This window comes from Electrophorus electricus, chromosome 13 (assembly GCF_041902795.1).
Source record: "Electrophorus electricus isolate QZ-2024a chromosome 13, ASM4190279v1, whole genome shotgun sequence".
Classification (NCBI taxonomy): domain Eukaryota; kingdom Metazoa; phylum Chordata; class Actinopteri; order Gymnotiformes; family Gymnotidae; genus Electrophorus; species Electrophorus electricus.
Window position 1 is genome coordinate 14,358,552 of NC_137509.1, and position 18,393 is coordinate 14,376,944.

Here is an 18,393-nt window from a genome sequence, read left to right on the forward strand (position 1 = left end):
TAGGCAAGGTGGATGCCTCTGAAACAGGAGCAGGGACTGTGCTTTCCCAATGCCAGGGCACCTCTGACAAGTTGCATCTATGTGCCTATTCAAGGATGCTTAGTACATCTGAAAGAAACTGGGCCCCTCAACAAGGCCCTTATCCCTCAGTTGCTCAAGTTGTATTCAGTCATAATTGTAAATTGCTTTGGATAAAAGCATCAACTAAATCCCATAAATGTAAATGTAAAATGGGAATTCTTGGCTATGAAAAATGCCCTTGAAGATTGTGGACACTGGCTCCATGGAGCTGAGCATCCCTTTCCGATCCATCACAGACCACAGTATATACTACTAAAAGACTAAACCCCCCCTAGGCCCAGTGAGCATTACTATTTTCTTGTTTCAGTTTCATTATGACCTACTGCCCAGACTCCAAGAATGTGAGGGCAAAATTCTGGAGACCTGACTGGAATTCTAGTCCCCCTTGAGTTAATGTCTATTACCTGTTCCTCATTTGCCTGTGTGTTTAAATATCACTTTCTAATGTTTGTTTGGTTTAGATTGTCATTTATGTTAGGTCTTTGTATAACCTGTATGGGCTACATATTCAGACAGTGCCTTCTGTCTACTCTTCCTATAACTGCAAAATAAATTGAGCCTGCAACTGGGTCTGCAGAACAAATATTTGTAAGGGTTTGAAAATGTGTTTAGCCATTCTAGAACAGAGATAATTGTTCAAGTAACCTTGTTATATTGCACAGTTTAAATATGCCAGGGAAACTGTGGGGAAAAAATCACCTCCTTGCTTTCTCCAAATTATTAGGGTTACACATTCTTACGAGTACCATGACTGTCAGTGCGGTGTTAAGAAAGGTCTGCTTCCCAAAAATATTTAGCAGTGGACCTGTGCTCACCAATTGTAATTTGTAGAGAAGTGAAGCCAGACTCAAGTGTGTAGTGAGTTACTTTTGGGGCAATCCCAAAATCATAGTCTATGGTCATTAAGCAAGAAATAAGACAGGAGGGAATTGTCACATGACTTCCAATTAATGCGCAGCTCCAGAAGCATTGACATGCTCAACGGTGACCCTGGGCCCCATGGTGGGATAGAGTCAGCTGGCTGGCCTTTTAGAGGCAATCATCACACCAGATAAGCAGAGCCAGGTGAAGGAACTGCTAAGGGAACCCGGGTAGCAGTCAGATCTGGAGCCAGGGCCAGAGTGGAGGTCAGGGCAGGAGCTTATGGAGGAGTCAGGTCTGCAGAGAGTGGATAAAAAAAGAAGAAGCAGGGCCTGAAAGGATCCAGTGCTGAAAAAGAGCCAGGGTTGGAACAGGAACATAGGCCATGAAGAGGTCCAGGAACGCAGCTGCTGGGTGCATGAGGGCACAGAATTACAAGTTATTTCAGGGAACTGGTGGGTCTGGGTAAAATTGTTTTGCTCAGTAATTAAGATACCATAATGCTCCTAAAAAAGGTCAAAGCCTCTACCTCTACTTTCAACTTATTAACCAATCAGGACCATTTATTTTTTTCTTTACGTTAGATGGTCACCTAGCTGTACTAGTGATGGAAGTTTGGTCACATAAATGTAAAAGTATTTAAATTCTTACACCTCTTAATGCTTTAATGTTGCAAGATTGGTTTATAGTACATCCTACAATTTCAATTAGGACCCCCCCCCACACACACACACTTAATTCCCATTTACACTACAGTTTGAGAGGTGGTAGGAGCAGTCCTGATAAATTGTTCCTATGTATGAAATTGCATTTGACTATAAAAAAAATCCTATTCTAAGAAAATATGGTCATTTTTTAAATATGGATATTTTGGGATTAACCTATTAGTAATTATTTTTCTATTTATTTCATTATTAATATTTTTGTATCTTATATGGTTGGAGTGGGGTGTTGTTTTTGTTTTTCTTTTTTGATCATGTCAATTGGTCATGTGATTTAACAATACATTCAGTGAAAAGCTCTTAATGTGTCACTGTGTCCTGTTCCAGTAGTTTTGATTCTAAATAGTAAAAGGATTCTTCTTGGATAAGTTCTTGTATATTATATTTAACTAAGTCAGTTGAGAAAATGAACATGCTTTGAGCCCATAGTGTTGATATTGTATGTTTAAACCTAAATTAAAGTTTGTTACTCTAAAAACTTTCACTGTGGCAAATAATCTATGGATTATTTCAGTTTGCTGTACCTGTGCAATTTGAATCCCTATTGCTTTATCTTTCATGTTTGCCTCTTCTTGGCTTGGCTGAGTGATAAAGGTGGCCATTTTATGTAGTTTTATTATTCATTTTGGTGTTTAAAATATTGTGAAGGCTTAACATTAAGTGTGTCAAAGGGTTTTATATTCTGTTATAAGCACATACAAAGGTATCAAATTTGATATATAGAGATAAGAGATAAGCTTTAAAAATGCTGCAATATTATTTTTTTTGTTTATGGCTTGTGAATTAGTTCTAAATAAACATTCTGTTTCCTCAAAACTACTGAACCAATCAAATCTATCCCCAACTTCAAACTGTCCAATCATATATGGCCTGTTTTTCTACTGAACTGACAAGAGATCAATCTTTTAAACCTCACTATTGTCTTCAGCAGGAACAATGGCTGGGTTCTTTATCACCTTTTGTCTTTTTGTAACTGGTGAGTGTCATTCTGTTTGAATATTTTTGTTTCTTGCTACTAAGCTGAATAAGGTCATTACACATTTCTTAAACTTTAAACACTTCAAAGCCTTAACACTTTTTTTTTTTTTACAGTAAAAACGTCTGACATCTCCGAGCTTCAAATGAAAACAGTAAAGCATGGAGACAATATTACCATAAAGTGTGACCTCAACATGGCTGAAGAAAACAAAAATAATCATTTAGCCTGGTACAAGCAGAATTTTGGAAAGCTGCCAGAGAATATTGTGAGATCATTTGGGGACACTAAAAAGTACAGATTTGATCCGGCATTTAACAGTGGCCGCTTCAGTATTAATGTGGATGGTGTTTTTGATCTCAGCATTAATGAAATTAAAGAAGATGATGTAGGAACATATTTGTGTGGAAAAATAAGCACAAGTATTATAGAGTTTGTATCTGGGGCCCTTTTGATGTTTGAAGGTATAGAGTACATACATAATTTACTCCAACATTACACCATGGCCAACATTGTTTACATTTGTATTTTATGTTTTACACCACTTTTAGTTTTTTGATTGCTCTTTTCTGTTTTTCCTAATTCATTTTAAAGCTGAGAAGAATGTCCGCAATGCTCTGACTAAAATGCTTATCAAGAGGGGAGAATCTATCATGCTGCAGTGTTCAGTACAAGCTGATACTTCAAGCTGTATAGGAAACTACAGTGTCTACTGGTTCAAACATGGCTCAGGAGAATCTGATCCAGGAATCATTTACACACATGTAGACAGCAGTGATCAATGTGAGAAGAGATCTGAGGCTAGCTATTCTACACAGAGTTGTGTGTACAAGCTCCCCAAGATGAACCTCAGCCTCACTGATACTGGAACTTACTACTGTGCTATTGCTGCATGTGGAAAGTTAATCTTTGGGAATGGAACTGCAGATGAAGGTGCATCTGAAGGTGTGACCTTTAATAATACTGGAGGCACATTGGGAAGAATGAAACTTCATTGAATTGTATAATTTTAGTATGGGGCAACATTTGCCTATAAATACGTTGTGTGGTATTAATTCAAAAATATTTTTCATAATTACAGAAAATAACCACTGGATTGTTATTGCCTTGGCAGCATCAACTATAATACTTGCCATAATGGTGGTTTTGTTTGGAATTCTATTTAAAAATCAAATGAAAGGTAAGTTCACTTTAACTACTATGTACCAATCTGACAAATATAAAAACTTGCTATATGTAGACATTTCTAAAGTATTGATAAGAGTATACAAAGTATAAAAGTATACAGAACAAAAAGTTCTGTTTTTTTTTTTTCATAAAGGTGCTTGCAATTACAATCCAAATCACACAAATCAGGTAACTGGTCTCCCATCATGCACATTCATGTTCCTACTCGTAAAGATGGCTCTGTCCTAGAATCCACAATGCATTTGTTATATTTATAGCTAAAAAGTGCAGATTAAAAAAAAACATCCTTTTTAAACTCTACTTGTATTTTGTCCTGTGTATGGTTTATAACAGCTCATATTCTTTTTCAGGCTGAGCACTCAACTATATTAAACTATGCAGCTGTGAGATTTACTCAGAAACCTTCCTCCTCCACAACATGCAGAGTCAAAGACAGTCAAGATGTTTATGCACAGATTAAAGTTTCTTAGCTCATGGGAAATGGGTACAGATTTAAATCATCACCAACATGGACGTGGACTCCCACATGTTAAGAGATCTTAACGATGTGAGTCCAGTACTCTGAATGGCACAATCAGATGTCATCAGCAAATTATTTCATAGATGTAATGAGTGAATTATTTCAGTTTTAAAATGTTACTAAAACAGACATGGTAAAATTCATTAAGGTTTGAACATGACTACTTTCAACTTATAGCTAGATATAGTACAGGTTCATGTAGTGTCCTACCACAAAATAAATTTGTGCCTTTTTAAAATGTACTTTCTGTATATTTCTAATAAAACCATGATTAATGTGCTTGGTATGCTTCACCACATGGTATGTTCACCACATGGTATGTTCACCACATGGGATACTATTTAGTATGGTGCCTGGTCCAAGTAGAAAATTAGACATACTTTTAGTATGTAACATTTGTCATTGTCTTGGATCATTTTAAATTGTAATTATACACAATTTCAGTATTCTGAATACTTTTCTCTCGTTTTGAACTGCTGTCAGAAAAAATACATTCTTTGGTTTAGGCCCCTAATCAGCAAGCCAAAGCAACAGTGGCAAGGAAAACTTAAGAGCAAGAGGGAGAAACATTAAGAGGAAACAGGCTCAGAGTCTACACAGGAAACAACTAAACTAAATACAGACTAAACAGAAGAGCCACTGATAGTGGTGGAGGCTCTGTTCACTGTTATTAATCTCTTCAGTAGGTGGTTCATACAGAGGAGCCAATCAGGTAGAGCTGGAGGGATCATAGTTGTCAGGATGGTCTGCAGGGCACTCAGCAGGATCTCTCCTTCAGGGTCAAGCTTTCATCATCATTAGAAGAGACAAGAGGGGCAGCTCAGCAAAGAGAAGTAAACAGTTATATATAAATAATATGATTCACAAAGTGCAGGATAGAAATAGAAACTAATGTTTACGAATCATACCACTAAGAGGTTTAGTTTAAAATAGTTCCAAGCAGAGTGCCTTGAGTGAGTATTTTACTTTTGTGTGGGTGGATGCGTCACTGTTTACATTAACAGATTTTTGGAGGTCAGTTAGGTAGCATCTGAATCAGGAAAGGGCTTTTCCTGTAACCTCAATATTTTGAATGTTTTTTTGTTGTAATAGAAAGTATCATATACATAGTTGAGATATCACTGAATCCTATGTCATTTTCAATAACTTGCCTATGTGTTTAAAAGTCCAGTTGTTCTCATCTCACCCAAAGACCCTGCAGTCTGAGTTTAACATGGTATTATCTTTAGAGAGGATAATGGCAAATATGGTGGCTTTTATGGAGAAGCTAAGCATTTTCTCTATATACATAGAATAAAATATGCAGATGTAATGATTTGATACCATATCTTTAACAAAAACCTAACCTAAATTGCATATATTAAAATGCTGTAATGTCCAAGTTGCTTTATTTTGGCTTTATTAGGGTTTGCATTCAATAGAAGCAGAACAGTTTAAAACAGAGGCAGACACTTATCAGTGGTGAATCTGTCATAATTGGTAACAGAAAGGCATAAGCAAGTCACAAAAGGACACTAGAACTAGGAAACCACAAGGAATAGAAATATGGCTCAGCACCTACAAAAATTACATACTAGATTTTGCGAAGCACCCGGGGAAGTTCATGCTTTAAAACCCACCCACGTACTCATACCATGTTTCTATGAGTAGCTATGTACTCTTGAAAACCACCTACATACTGATACCATGTTTCTATTACATGATCAAAAAGTTTGGGCACATTTTAAACACTCTACGAAATGAATGTCATGCTAAATGCATAACTTTTGTGACATTAAATGACCTAAACTGACAAAAATACTGAATTAAATACTTTTTTTATATGCTATTTTATATTGTGGTATGTGGTTTTAGAGGCTGTGTATACAGTATATATTACATACACTGCTCATTACCGCAAATGTCTTATCAGCCAATCACATGGCAGCAAATGAAAGCATTTAGGCAAGGTCAAGATGGCCTGCTGGATTTCAAACAGAACATCAGAATAGGAAAGACTTTGAATTGACTTTGAAGTGACTGGAATGTGCACTGGTCTGAGTATTTAAGAAATTGCTAATCTACTGGGATTTCCATGCCCAACCATATCTAGGATTTACAAAAAATGGTCTGAAAAAGATAAAATATCTGGTGACTGGCAGTTGTCTTGACAAAAATGCCTTGTTGATGCCAAAGGTCAGATGAGAATGGCTAGACTGCTTCCAGCTGATGGAAAGGCAGTAATACTAATGTAGCCCATTTGAAAATGTGTTTAGTAGTGGTTTGATGTATTGCAAACATGATCTGGTAATCCAGGGATGAATAGTGATGTTTGTGTAACTGCCCCTTTAAAAGTTTTTTGGAGAGGGTGGAATGTGATGTATGAGGTGGGTAGCAAGATGGTTTTCCAGTTCGGTAAATTAAATTTACTAAAGCACAGTGGTGATTTGAGAATCTTTGCATAACTGCCATTTGTGTCTAACAATGTCTTATGAGTATGTTGTGGGACTTTTTTTTTTTCACTTAGTGTAGAGAAGTAGCATATCAATGTATTAGCCTAGTAGGCCAAAGGTAGTTTCTGAGTAATGTCCTGGGTCACTGAGGGGCTCAGAGTGAGTGTGATGCACTTGCATGTCGAGTGATGGCGTGTTGCAGATCCTACTCAGAAGAGAGATTCACATTTGTACCTAGAGAAATGACCATAGAAAGGTACCTTTCTTTTGTTGAAGTCATCTTCTGAGACTTCATTAATAATGAGGTCAAACATTTCTTCACTTAGAGAAACAGTGAAGTGGCCATTGTCAAATGCTGGAGCAAATCTGTACTTTGTACCATCCTTGTACCAACAAAATATCGCTTGGACTTTGAGATGAAGCACACATTTCCTTCTGACTCAGCTCAGCATTGTGATCAGCAGATCTCTTCTTTTTTGCTTTTATCTCAATTATCTCCTCCATTAGTCCTTTCCTCTTCTGTGTTTTCCACTCATCTTGCTTTAGATGTATTTGGCTAATTTATTCTCATATTCAACCATGCAGCAAACCCCGAGGACTTTTTCACAGAATTTGTTGGCTGTTCCAAGGGAATGTTTGAAGCTTAGATGTGACTATGTATTTGTTGTCTATGCCCAAGAAGATCTTACCATTTACTGTTTGCCAAGGCTTCTATTTCTGCTTTTAAGGCAAGTCTTAAAACCTACTTGTATAAATTTGGTTTCATGAGAGGATAGTAATATGTAATTTTGTGTTTGTGAAATTAAGTCTTGTTTAACAAAGCACTATATGCTATGTCATTATTCTCAGGAATGAGAATATCTCTTTATTACTTTAAATAGCAAAACTGCAGTATTTTTTCCTCTAATATGAATCTACAACATAGCATTTCCTCTATTAATTATTGGACCAAAAAAGTAGGTGAAGTGCGAAAGTGAACAGTTATTAGACTTCTATATTTGTTAACTTTAACCTGCATCCTTGCCCCCCTAAGATTATCATTTATCTTCCCTAGCAACCACCAGGTACACAGCACAGTAGTTGTCAGCGTTGTCATGTCTTCCATGTATGCTCTAACCTGAGGTAACAGGAAGCTGTTGTGTAGCCTCTCCGCCACCTACAACCCACTTCGAGGCTACAATTATTATGTCCATCTCCACTCTAAATGCTAACGGTGAAATGGAACAATCAGCCATAATGCCCATTTCCAATCTCAGCAAGGATGTAACCAGCCCTACTGGATGTAATCAACTCTTCAAGTATTGTGCCAGTCTCCACACTCTCACACTAAAATAAATCTTATCAACCACATTAAAAAGACATATAGGCTGAAAATATTCTATACCCATGGAATCCTTTTCTTTAGGAATAAGGATACCTCCTGCTAATCTCCACTCCAATAATTCCTTTCTACCAGTTTATGACCATCATCTTCCACAAAAAATATCCATTTGCTATTCTGTTTAACCCCCAGTTGGAATATGTAGTGACAACTCCATCTCCTTTGCCTTATTGTTATCTTTATAAACATCCTCAAAATACCCCTATAATTAACTTTTTCATACTTTTCAATCCTTAATTCTCCTTACTAAATAAGGTCACATAATTTAAAGAATTCCTAAAGAAGTCTGCACTAGCACACTCCACTCTTTCTGTAGTGTATTAATACCCTCTTTCCTCCTGCAGTACATGCTTTCATTGCTTTCTAAGAGACCTTAATTCCTGAATAAGACTGTTTCTTCATGCCATCTTGACTTCAATATACACTGTCCCTTTTCCTTTTAATGCAACCTACCAAATCTTGCCATTCCATATTCATAAATAACTTTTATAAATATGACCACAGCAACAGCTTTGAGAACCCTTTAAAATCATGTGGACTTACACAAGAATGTTTCATAAAATGTGTCCATTCTTAATCACATAATCTAATATTGTATACAATCAAGGTGTCTACTATGGTCTTCATGGTAGAACTAATCTTTTTTTTTTAAATACTCTGAAACCCAAAATATTGATAGACCAATATACACTAACATAAGTCAACTATTGGTAGACATGGTTGGGGTTTATTTTGTTAAATCAAAATCAATTACTGATATAAAATTATCAATTTCAATTATATCAATTTCAAACTGGTCGAAATGATCATCTTGTTCATTCTACTGTTAAACATGCAAGGCCATTAATTTGAAGAGTATGTTTAATCCAGAATTTACAATAGTTATCAGTTACTATAAGTAACCTCCACCAAACATGTCCTGCATCTGCTGATCAGTTCTGTTCCCAGTTAGGAGGTACTGTAACCTGCATTCATCTATGCAAAATTCTTTCAGAAATGTAATAGTTTGGGGATAATTGCCTAGGATTTCAGTGCTTCAGAAGACACCACATCGACAAAATGGCATTAATGTCAAGACTTTGACTTAGCCATTCCAAATAAGAGATGTTTCTGTTATTCTGTTTGACCTATGCTATTGTTGATTTACTCATGTGTTTTGGATCATGTAGTAGCCAACAGGTAAAGTTCACCTACAGGAATGAGTTCATCCACCACATCACATGCAGATCTTAATTTAAAAGACATTTAAACATGCTTTTAAAATGCTTTGCAATTAGAGCACTTTGTTATAGATTACCTGACATGATTGTTTTCAAGGCTCACTGCGCCTAAAACAAAAGTCTATTGGTTTAAAACTAAGCTGAAATAAATAAACCAAATAAACTAAGATGAAAGTTTCGTGTGACAACACTACAGGACAACATAACTCTTCAAAATTTTTTTCTGTACCCCAATTTGGCTCACCTCTTTACTGCTCTAAACAGCACCACAACAATAATCTTTCTGTGGTGTGAAACTACAGCATAGCATTTCCTCAAAACTACTGGACCAATCAAATCTGCTTATAACTTTAAAACATCCATTCAGACAACACAAAGCCTCTTTTTCTGTTGAACAGTTGAACAAGGCACTGATTCATTAGATTTTACTATCTCACTGTCTAAACAGTAAAAATGTTTAGTCATTTTTTCACTCTTTGCCTCTTCATAACTGGTAAGTCATATTTAAAATAAACAATATGTTTATGCTACATACCTGTTAAGTACATGGTACATATAAATACCTCATGTATTTTAACCATTAAACATTTCCTTTCTTTCTCTCCAGTTAAAACTTCTACAGTCAATGAACTTCAAGTACAAACAGTTAGGCAGGGATTTAGTGTGGAAATGAAATGTGGCCAAAACATAGTGAAAGACAGAAAAATGCATTTAGTTTGGTATAAGATGAGTTTAGGAAAGGTGCCTCAGTCCATTATGAGAACAGTTGAGGATGGTACAAAGCACAGATTTGCTCCAGCATTTGACAATGACCACTTCAATGTTTCTCAAAGTGAAGAAATGTTTGACCTCATTATTAATGAAGTCTCAGAAGATGACATTGGAACATATTTCTGTGGAACAGTGAAGGCAAATATTATAGAGTTTGCATCTGGGACCCTTCTGCTATTTGAAGGTATCTGTGTGCACAGGTTTACTGTTCTGCTTCTTTTTTTTCTTTGGCCTGATTCATGGTTCTCTCTTATTACTTGCTGTTTTTTTTCAAGATGAAAAGATCAAGTGGCAGCTTCAGACTGAAATGGTTTTCAAGAACAGAGAATATTCTACAGTCCAGTGTTCACTACATGCTGTTAATGAGAGTTGCACAGAAGAACACAGTGTCTACTGGTTTAGACATGGCTCAAACAAATCTCACCCAGGAATTATTTACAGTCATGGCAACAGGAGTGATCAGTGTAAGACAGACTCTGGTGCTGGATCTCTTACACGGACTTGTGTCTACAACCTTCCTAGGAGTTACACCAGACATTCTGATGGTGGAACTTATTACTGTGCTGTGGCTGCATGTGGGAAAATACTCTTTGGAAATGGAACTAAAGTTGATGTTGAAGGTAATATCTATAATAAATTATGATACTTTTTGCAATGGATTTTAATTGTATAACTAACTATAATGAATGGTAAAAATAAACCATTGTCTATTGTCTGCTTTTGACCTATCACTTTTGATAATTTCAGAAAATACCAGATGGATTGTTACTACTTTGACAATATGTAATGTGATCTTTGTTATCATCATCACGGCTCTGTGTGGACTTCTATATAAAAATCATCAAAAAGGTTAGACAAACTATACTAATTAAAGATTTGTCTTTAATGTTGGAATTATTTTAATTTAAACATATTTGATATTGTCACAAATATTTGAACATTATTACATTTTTTTGAAAGGCTCAATTAATGGTCACTCAAGACACACAAATAAGGTAAAATGTGAATTAATTGGCCTTCAAATAAAAATAGAATTAAAATCTACAAAATTACTTTTTACTATATTATTTTCTGCATGGTTTATAACACCTCTCATTCTCTGTCAGGTTGAAGACACAGATGACTTGAACTATGCTGCTTTGAGATTTGCTCAGAAACCTTCCTCCTCTGGAATTCCTAGAGTTAAGGACAATTCAGATGTTTATGCCCGGGTCAGAATACAATAGGCTATTGATATGTTTACATTTACATTCTGTAGGACAGACTTGAACTGGCAATAAAACTGAACTTCCTTTTCATACTATGCCTCTGAATCTAACCCGCTTTCTGAGACGTATACTTAATCCTAACTGGGGGTTACAGCCACAAGCAGAAATGCATAAACTGCAAAACAACATGTACATTCTACAGCATTCTACTGTAAATTTACAATAGCTGAAGTGTACATTTAATTTACAGCTTGCTACTGTATTATGTTATTACAATATTTTCTTGCCTACTATTAACTGGCAGGAAAGACTTCAGTATAGCTCTGTAAATTGATAGAAACTAAACTAATTTTACATTTTGTTACTGTATAAACATTAAAATTACTACATTGCTTGCATTATACTGCACTTTACTGCTATTGGATTAATTAGATTTTACAGAATCTGTGGTTATTTCTAAGAGACTGTTGCTGCATACTTATAGGCAAATTGCTACCACAACTGGCATTACATGACTCAGAAACTCCATCTTCACAGCTCTGATGACCAAATTAATTATGTAACTTCTGTGATAAATATTTTGAGGCAACAAGCATGAAAACAATTATGATTATTAAATGATTAAAAACCTTTACTTATAACTAATTTAGAATTTCAAGCAGATCTGTCCTCTCCACAATCAAGTGCATAGTGAAAAAAACCTTTTCTTGAATATCAAGACTTTTGTCTTATTTCCTATTCACCTACAATATCTTTCCAAACTCAATGCATGGGTTTTTAACACTACATAATTGTTAGGGGAACAGTCTGATAAATCCAATTTTCCACTCAAACTAGATGTTTTGAAATTTGAGCTATTTGGGTGACTATTTGGTTCCAGTGTTTGATAGCAACACTAGCCTTTCAGCTTCACTTCTAAACTAAAGCAAAATCTGGACTTCAAACATATCTGGGCTGATCAAATACATTTAGGTAAATTGTGCAAATTGGATTATTGGCTAAAATGCTGCTTTACAAATAACCAAAAAATAAGGTCTCTAGGAATGTATGAAACATTTTATACTAATAAATATTTTTTATGGACAGGCTGTCTGGTCCTCTTGCTCATTACTTTGCCTCTGCTTGCCTTTGATCCCCTCTTTGGGTTGATCCTAAAGAAATGCATGGGGGAAAAAGAATGAAACATACACTATTATGAACAAAAATAGAGCACTGGCAAGTTAACATTTACATTTACATTTACAGCATTTAGCAGGCCCTCTTATCCAGAGTGACTTACAAAAGTGCTTTGTCATTTACTCATAGAGTATATCCTAGTACAGTACAGTAGGTTAGAGTCCAACATACCAATGAACTAGAATACTGTAGAATATAGGGATCAATGCTGAACCTAGAAGTACAAAAATACATAAGGTCTATCTTAATCAATGATAATTGCAGTAAACAATAAGTGCTAGAGTTTGTTAAACAACATAATAAACAATACCCTACAATAAGTACTAATTTAATCAGTCAATATGGGAGCAGGGTCAGTTCTCCTTTAAGTATTCTGCAAACAGATGGGACTTCAGTCTGCAAGGGACTCTGCTCTCGTGGCAGCAAGTGGGAGTTCATTCCACCATCTTGGAAACATGTTGTCTTCCATGAAACCTGAAGTAAGGTATTTCAGGCCAAGCCATACTTGAGGTTTGAAGTACTCAAGGTACGGACTGGTCTTTGATCACTGACCTCATGTATGAAGGGGCTGGTCCATTTTTGGCTTTGTAGGCAAGTATCAAGGTTTTAAATCTGATGTGTGGAGCCAATGAAGGGACTACACAAGCACCTGGGTAGCTTCCTGTGAGAGAAAGGGCCAAATCCTTCATCTGTTACAAAGAAGGAATCTGCAAGACCGGGTTAGATTAGAAACATGAGTTGAGAATGACAACTGGTTGTCCAAAGTTATGCCCAAGCTACAGGCAGCTTCGGATGGTAATACCAGGGAGTTCTCCAAGGAAACTGTGAGGTCATGGTAAGGGTTGGGAGTACCTGGTTTTATAAACTTGGTTTTATTGGGGTTGATGTTCAAGTGGTGGGCTGTCATCCATGATGCCATATCAGTCAAGCATGCTGAAATATGTCTCGAGACCTGTGTGTCAGAGGGTGGAAAATAAATAAATAATTGGGTGTCACCAGCATAGCAGTGGTAGGAGAAACCATGAGAAGATATTGTATCACCAAGAGAACAAGCATACAAAGAGAAGAGAAGGGGACCTAATACTGAGCTTTGTGGAACACCACTGGAGAATCTACATGGTTTGGATGTGGATCCTCTCCATGTCACATGATAGGACCGTCCCTCCAGATTGGACTGAAACCATCTCCAAGCAAAGCCAGTCAAACCAAGCCTGGAGAGAACAGAGAGAAGAATGTTGTGGTTGACTGTGTCAAAAGCTGCAGAAAGGTCTAGAAGAATGAAAACAGATGACAGTTTGGCAGCTTTAGCAGCATGAAGTTTTTCCGTCACTGCCATGAGGGCTGTTTCTGTAGAATGTGCCAGTTTGTAGCCAGACTGGGATCATGCAGCTGGTTCTGGGTGAGAAAAAGAGACAATTGATTATAAACTGCTCATTTGAGGGCTTTTGAGAGGAAAGAGAGAAGTGATACCAGTCTGTAGTTGGTAAAGTTGGAGCCGTCAAGTGTGGCCTTCTTGAGGATTGGTACCACCCTGGTGGTTTTGAATGCAGTTGGCATGTATCTAGAAGATAAGGAGTTTTTGATGATGACAGAGATGAAAGGAAGAAGCTCTCTTGCAATTGTCTGGAACAGAGTGGAAGGAAGTGGATCCAGTGGACATTTAGTCGGATTGCTGGAAGTCAGGGGTTGAAGAATTTGATCTGAGGAGAGGAGAAAAAGAAGTCAGAGAGTTGGATGTTTGGGTACTCACATTGGTTGGAGGAGTGGGAACAGAGGAAAAGGACTGGCAGATTACTGCAACCTTCTCCTCAAAGAAGGAGATGAAATCCTTAGGAGTAAGAGATAAGGAAGGAGGGGGAGGGGGAGGATTATGGAGAGAAGAAAAAATAATGAAGAGCTTATGTGGATCAGATGCTGATGATTCAAATTTTTCTCTGTAGTAGGATGACTTTGCGGATGTTACTTTCAGTGAGAACTTGGAAAGGAGAGACTGGTATGAGCTGAGGTCTGAATCTAGGTGAGATTTCCTCCACCACTTCTCTGCAGTCCTTAGTTCTCTCCTGTCACAGCGAAGTGTTTGTTAGCCAGGGGGCAGGTGGGGAGTACTTAGCAGGTCTAGAGGAGAGCGGGCACAGAAGATTCATTGATGAGGAGAGTGTAGAAATGAAAGAATTTGTAACTGTATCCAAAGAGAGAGAAGACAGAGAGTCAGGGTGAGGAAGGGTGGACAAAATAGTAGAAGTAAAGGAAGAGGGAGTTAAGTAGTGCAGATTGCGTGTGTGTATGTGTGTGTGTATTTCTTCGTCAAAGTGGCCACATCCTCCCTATTTCTCACACCTGCTTCTCATTGTGACATTAGCATACATGTATAAAAGTCTATTGTTTACACGTTTGTGTTGTCAGTGTTTAACCCCATTAGCCTGCTTGCTATGCGTTATATGTTATATGTACAAATAAACGTATGTTCTTGTGTCTGCATCTCGTCCCCACATCCTGCTTGAACCTCCTCATTACAATAACATTCTAACTTCTTCACATTAACATTTTCACAGTAACAATAACATTTTTGAATAACATTATACTAATGTTGGCCTAATATTATAGTAACTGAGTACTGTTATACAAATTGTCATGATGGGTAGGTGAGGAAGGATGAACAGATGAGCCATGATGCATACACACACAGACGTTTACTGAACAAGTAACAAAACTGAAAGCAAAACACAATCAGCAACACTATTTATAACTACATACACCAAGTTAAACACAGACAAGGACTTATTATTATACTAGGACTTAAGTATACACGTTAATGATGACTAACAAGGGACAGGTGTAACACGCATCTGACTAACATGTGAGGGGCATGACACACACAAATGCCAGCACATGGGCATGAGGAGGAGTTGAGGGGGGGGGGCGTGACATTACACTAACATTCTCACACTACTGTTAAAATACCATTTCAAACTAACATTAAATATAACAGTCTTACAGTAACAATAATGTACTTGCACTAACGCTATACTATGTTCTCATGTTAATGTTAAAATAACATTCTTGGACTAATGTTAAAATAACATTTTTACACTATAACAGGGATAGGGATGGATGAAGACAAGGTAGAGGCAGTTCACTCATCATCTTCACTCAGTGAAAATGCATCAGTGAAAGTGCAATTTTTAACATAATTTCATCCACAGTTTTATTTTTATTTCTGTTCCATTCACCTCCATGTTGCAGGGAAAGACTAAGAAGTTGGACTGGACCCTCAAGGGTGAGAGGGTGTTCTACATGTTGAAAGAGAATTTCAGAATGGGGCTGCTATCTAGTCTCTTTTCCCAGTATGCCTAATGACATTCAGGTAGCAGAGGCCCTGTAGCAGAGGCCCAGAAGACATAGCCTCTGACCGAAGCCCACAGTTCAAGTAGAGAGAGTCTTGAGGGCCTAGTCTCACATCTTGATGTTTGGCAAATAGGTGGGTAGAGTGAGTTAGGAACTGGGTAGGTTCCAGCAGGGATGTTGTATGGAGCAGTCTGCTCAATGGGCCAAGTTCATTCTTGATGCCCAAAATTTGCTTTTTCACTCCACTACAGGTCTCACCCCCTTTGAAGTAACATTGGACCAGCAACCCCCTATGTACCCTGGAATCCTGCAGTGGATTAATGATTCATATGAACTATAGAGACCTGGAAGCATACCTACAGTTGTATTCAAAATAATAGCAGGGTGTTTAAAAAAGTGAGTAAAGCTCAAAATTCTTATAATAGCTTTTATTTTCATACTGTCACGGTACGGCCCCTCCCACCCAAACGTCACCGTGCGTAAGTGTGTGTGTGTTCGTCAATGTGGCCATGCCCTCCTTGTGTCACACACCTGCTCCTTATTGTGTCGTTATCATATGTATAAAGGTCTGTCGTTTACGTGTTTGTGTTGTCAGTTTTTGCCTCTGTTAGTGTCTAAATGTCAAATAAACGTGTGTTGGTCTGTCACGCTACTCGTCCCCGCATCCTCCTTAAAGCCTCTGCGTTATACATACACATAAATGCATTGAGAACACTGCACATTTTATTCCAAATCAAAACAAGAATTAATATTAATCACATTTGTTATTACTTTACAGAAAGTGAGGAAAAGGGAATATTAGGCTGTTCAATAAAATAGCAGTGTCTGCATTTTTCTTTACAAACTCAAACATTTACTATATAAACTGAAAAATTCTTGAGTATTTAGCTTTCCTGTGAATCAGTAAACTAATAATTAGTTGTATAACCACTGTTTCTGAGAAGTGCTTCACATCTGTGTTGCATAGAGTCAACCAACTTCTGGCACCTATGAACAGGAATTCCAGCCCAGAACAATTAAACTACATTGCACAGTTCCTCTGCGTTTCTTGGTTTTGCCTCAGAAAAAGCATTTTTGCTGTCACCACACAAGCTTTCTATTGGATTAAGGTCCAGAGATTGGGCTGTTGACTCCATAATGTTAATCTTGTTGGTCTGGAACCAAGATCTTGCACGCTTACTGGTGTGTTTGGGGTCATTGTCTTGTTGAAACATCCATTTCAAGGGTATTTCCTCTTCATTATGAGGCAACATGACCTCTTCAAGTATTTAGATGTATTCAAACTGACCCTGGTATGACCCTGATCCCTGGTATGCAATAAGTACACCTGACACCACAATAAGAGAAACATCCCCATATCATGATGCTTGCGCCACCATGCTTCACTATCTTCACAGTGTACCACAAAGTGTTGCGTTATTTCTCTTTAGGCCAGTCGATATGTTCTTTGGCAAATTGTAACCTCTTCAGCACATGTTGTTTTTGCAACAATGGGACTTTGCAGGGGCTTCTTGCAGATAGCTTGGCTTCACATAGGCATATTCTAATTGTTACAATATTCACAGGTAACTTTAGACCTTCTTTGATCTCCCTGGAGCTGATCATTGGCTGAGTCTTTGCCATTTTGACTATTCTTCAATCCATTTGAAGGGTAGTTTTCTTCCATGTCTTTATGGTTTTGATTGCCATTTTAAAGCATTTAAAATTATTTTAGCTGAGAAGCCTATTATTTTCTGCACTTCTCTCTTTTTTTTAAGAGAGATATGCACTATAACCAATATGTACAAAATCTGCTGCTTTCATCCTTTAATAAGGGCCACCTGTTTGACACATCTTTTCATGGAATGAATGACCTCACTAATTGAACTTCACACTGCTATTATTTTGAACACACCCCTTTTGTAACGTGTGGTGGCCCGAGTGCCGCAGGGCGAGGGGCAGGATGTACAGACTCTCTTGGACATAGACGAACATTTAATTGAAACATGAAGACGATGGCACTCACATGTGTTACAAACAATGAATGCAACACGGTTACCACTGAACAAATATGATTACATTTAACAATGACAAGAAAAACATTGAATGTTCACACATTATGCCAACAATAACCGACAACACTGCACACAACGACAAGAGTTTAAATACACAAAGACTAACACAATACAGGTGTGTGCAGGTGTGGCTATGAACATGACCCTCCTACTGCATGTGGCTGGCCAAACCATGTGCCTCACGGGAGGGGAGCATTCCGTGACAGAACCCCCTCCCAAGGGGTGCGGCTCCCGACGTGTCCGTCCAATGAACGAGAACCTCTGGGCTCCGTGTACACGTAAACACAAAAAACACACAGCACGGCAGTGCCCGGCGCCCACCCAGTCCCGGGCGGGCCAGGTGCCACCAACAAGGGAGACCTCGCTGAGAGAGGGAGAAAGGCAGCTTCCCTGCCTCTCTCAGGGCAGTCTGGTATGCTCCACACAACGTTGCGCCTATAAACACAAAAAGGCACAAA

The 18,393-nt window shown here is 37.7% G+C and overlaps 2 protein-coding genes across 2 annotated transcripts; both read left to right on the forward strand.

Moving 5' to 3' along the window:
- The first annotated feature begins 253 nt into the window (after positions 1-253).
- Positions 254-4,183, forward strand: LOC118240128 (uncharacterized). The gene is made up of 5 exons (XM_081695068.1): positions 254-323; positions 2,757-3,104; positions 3,235-3,585; positions 3,722-3,820; positions 4,179-4,183. Exons 1-5 carry the CDS (start codon positions 254-256, stop codon positions 4,181-4,183), a joined length of 873 nt encoding a protein of 290 aa, XP_081551194.1.
- Positions 4,184-9,784: 5,601 nt separating this feature from the next.
- On the forward strand, positions 9,785-11,429 carry LOC145643399 (uncharacterized). The gene is made up of 6 exons (XM_081694515.1): positions 9,785-9,874; positions 9,989-10,336; positions 10,428-10,772; positions 10,900-11,001; positions 11,113-11,147; positions 11,259-11,429. The coding sequence occupies exons 1-6, from the start codon at positions 9,835-9,837 to the stop codon at positions 11,376-11,378; spliced, it is 990 nt and encodes a 329-aa protein (XP_081550641.1). The 5' UTR covers positions 9,785-9,834; the 3' UTR covers positions 11,379-11,429.
- The last annotated feature ends 6,964 nt before the right edge of the window (positions 11,430-18,393 follow it).

Bases quoted from the DNA above. Each gene is read 5' to 3' on its own strand.
- LOC118240128 (XM_081695068.1), top strand. From the start codon at position 254: ATGCCCTTGAAGATTGTGGACACTGGCTCCATGGAGCTGAGCATCCCT. The intron at 3,105-3,234 runs GTATAGAGTACA...TTCATTTTAAAG, and splicing joins GGCCCTTTTGATGTTTGAAG to CTGAGAAGAATGTCCGCAAT. The intron at 3,586-3,721 runs GTGTGACCTTTA...TCATAATTACAG, and splicing joins AGATGAAGGTGCATCTGAAG to AAAATAACCACTGGATTGTT.
- LOC145643399 (XM_081694515.1), top strand. From the start codon at position 9,835: ATGTTTAGTCATTTTTTCACTCTTTGCCTCTTCATAACTG. The intron at 9,875-9,988 runs GTAAGTCATATT...CTTTCTCTCCAG, and splicing joins TCTTTGCCTCTTCATAACTG to TTAAAACTTCTACAGTCAAT. The intron at 10,773-10,899 runs GTAATATCTATA...TGATAATTTCAG, and splicing joins AACTAAAGTTGATGTTGAAG to AAAATACCAGATGGATTGTT.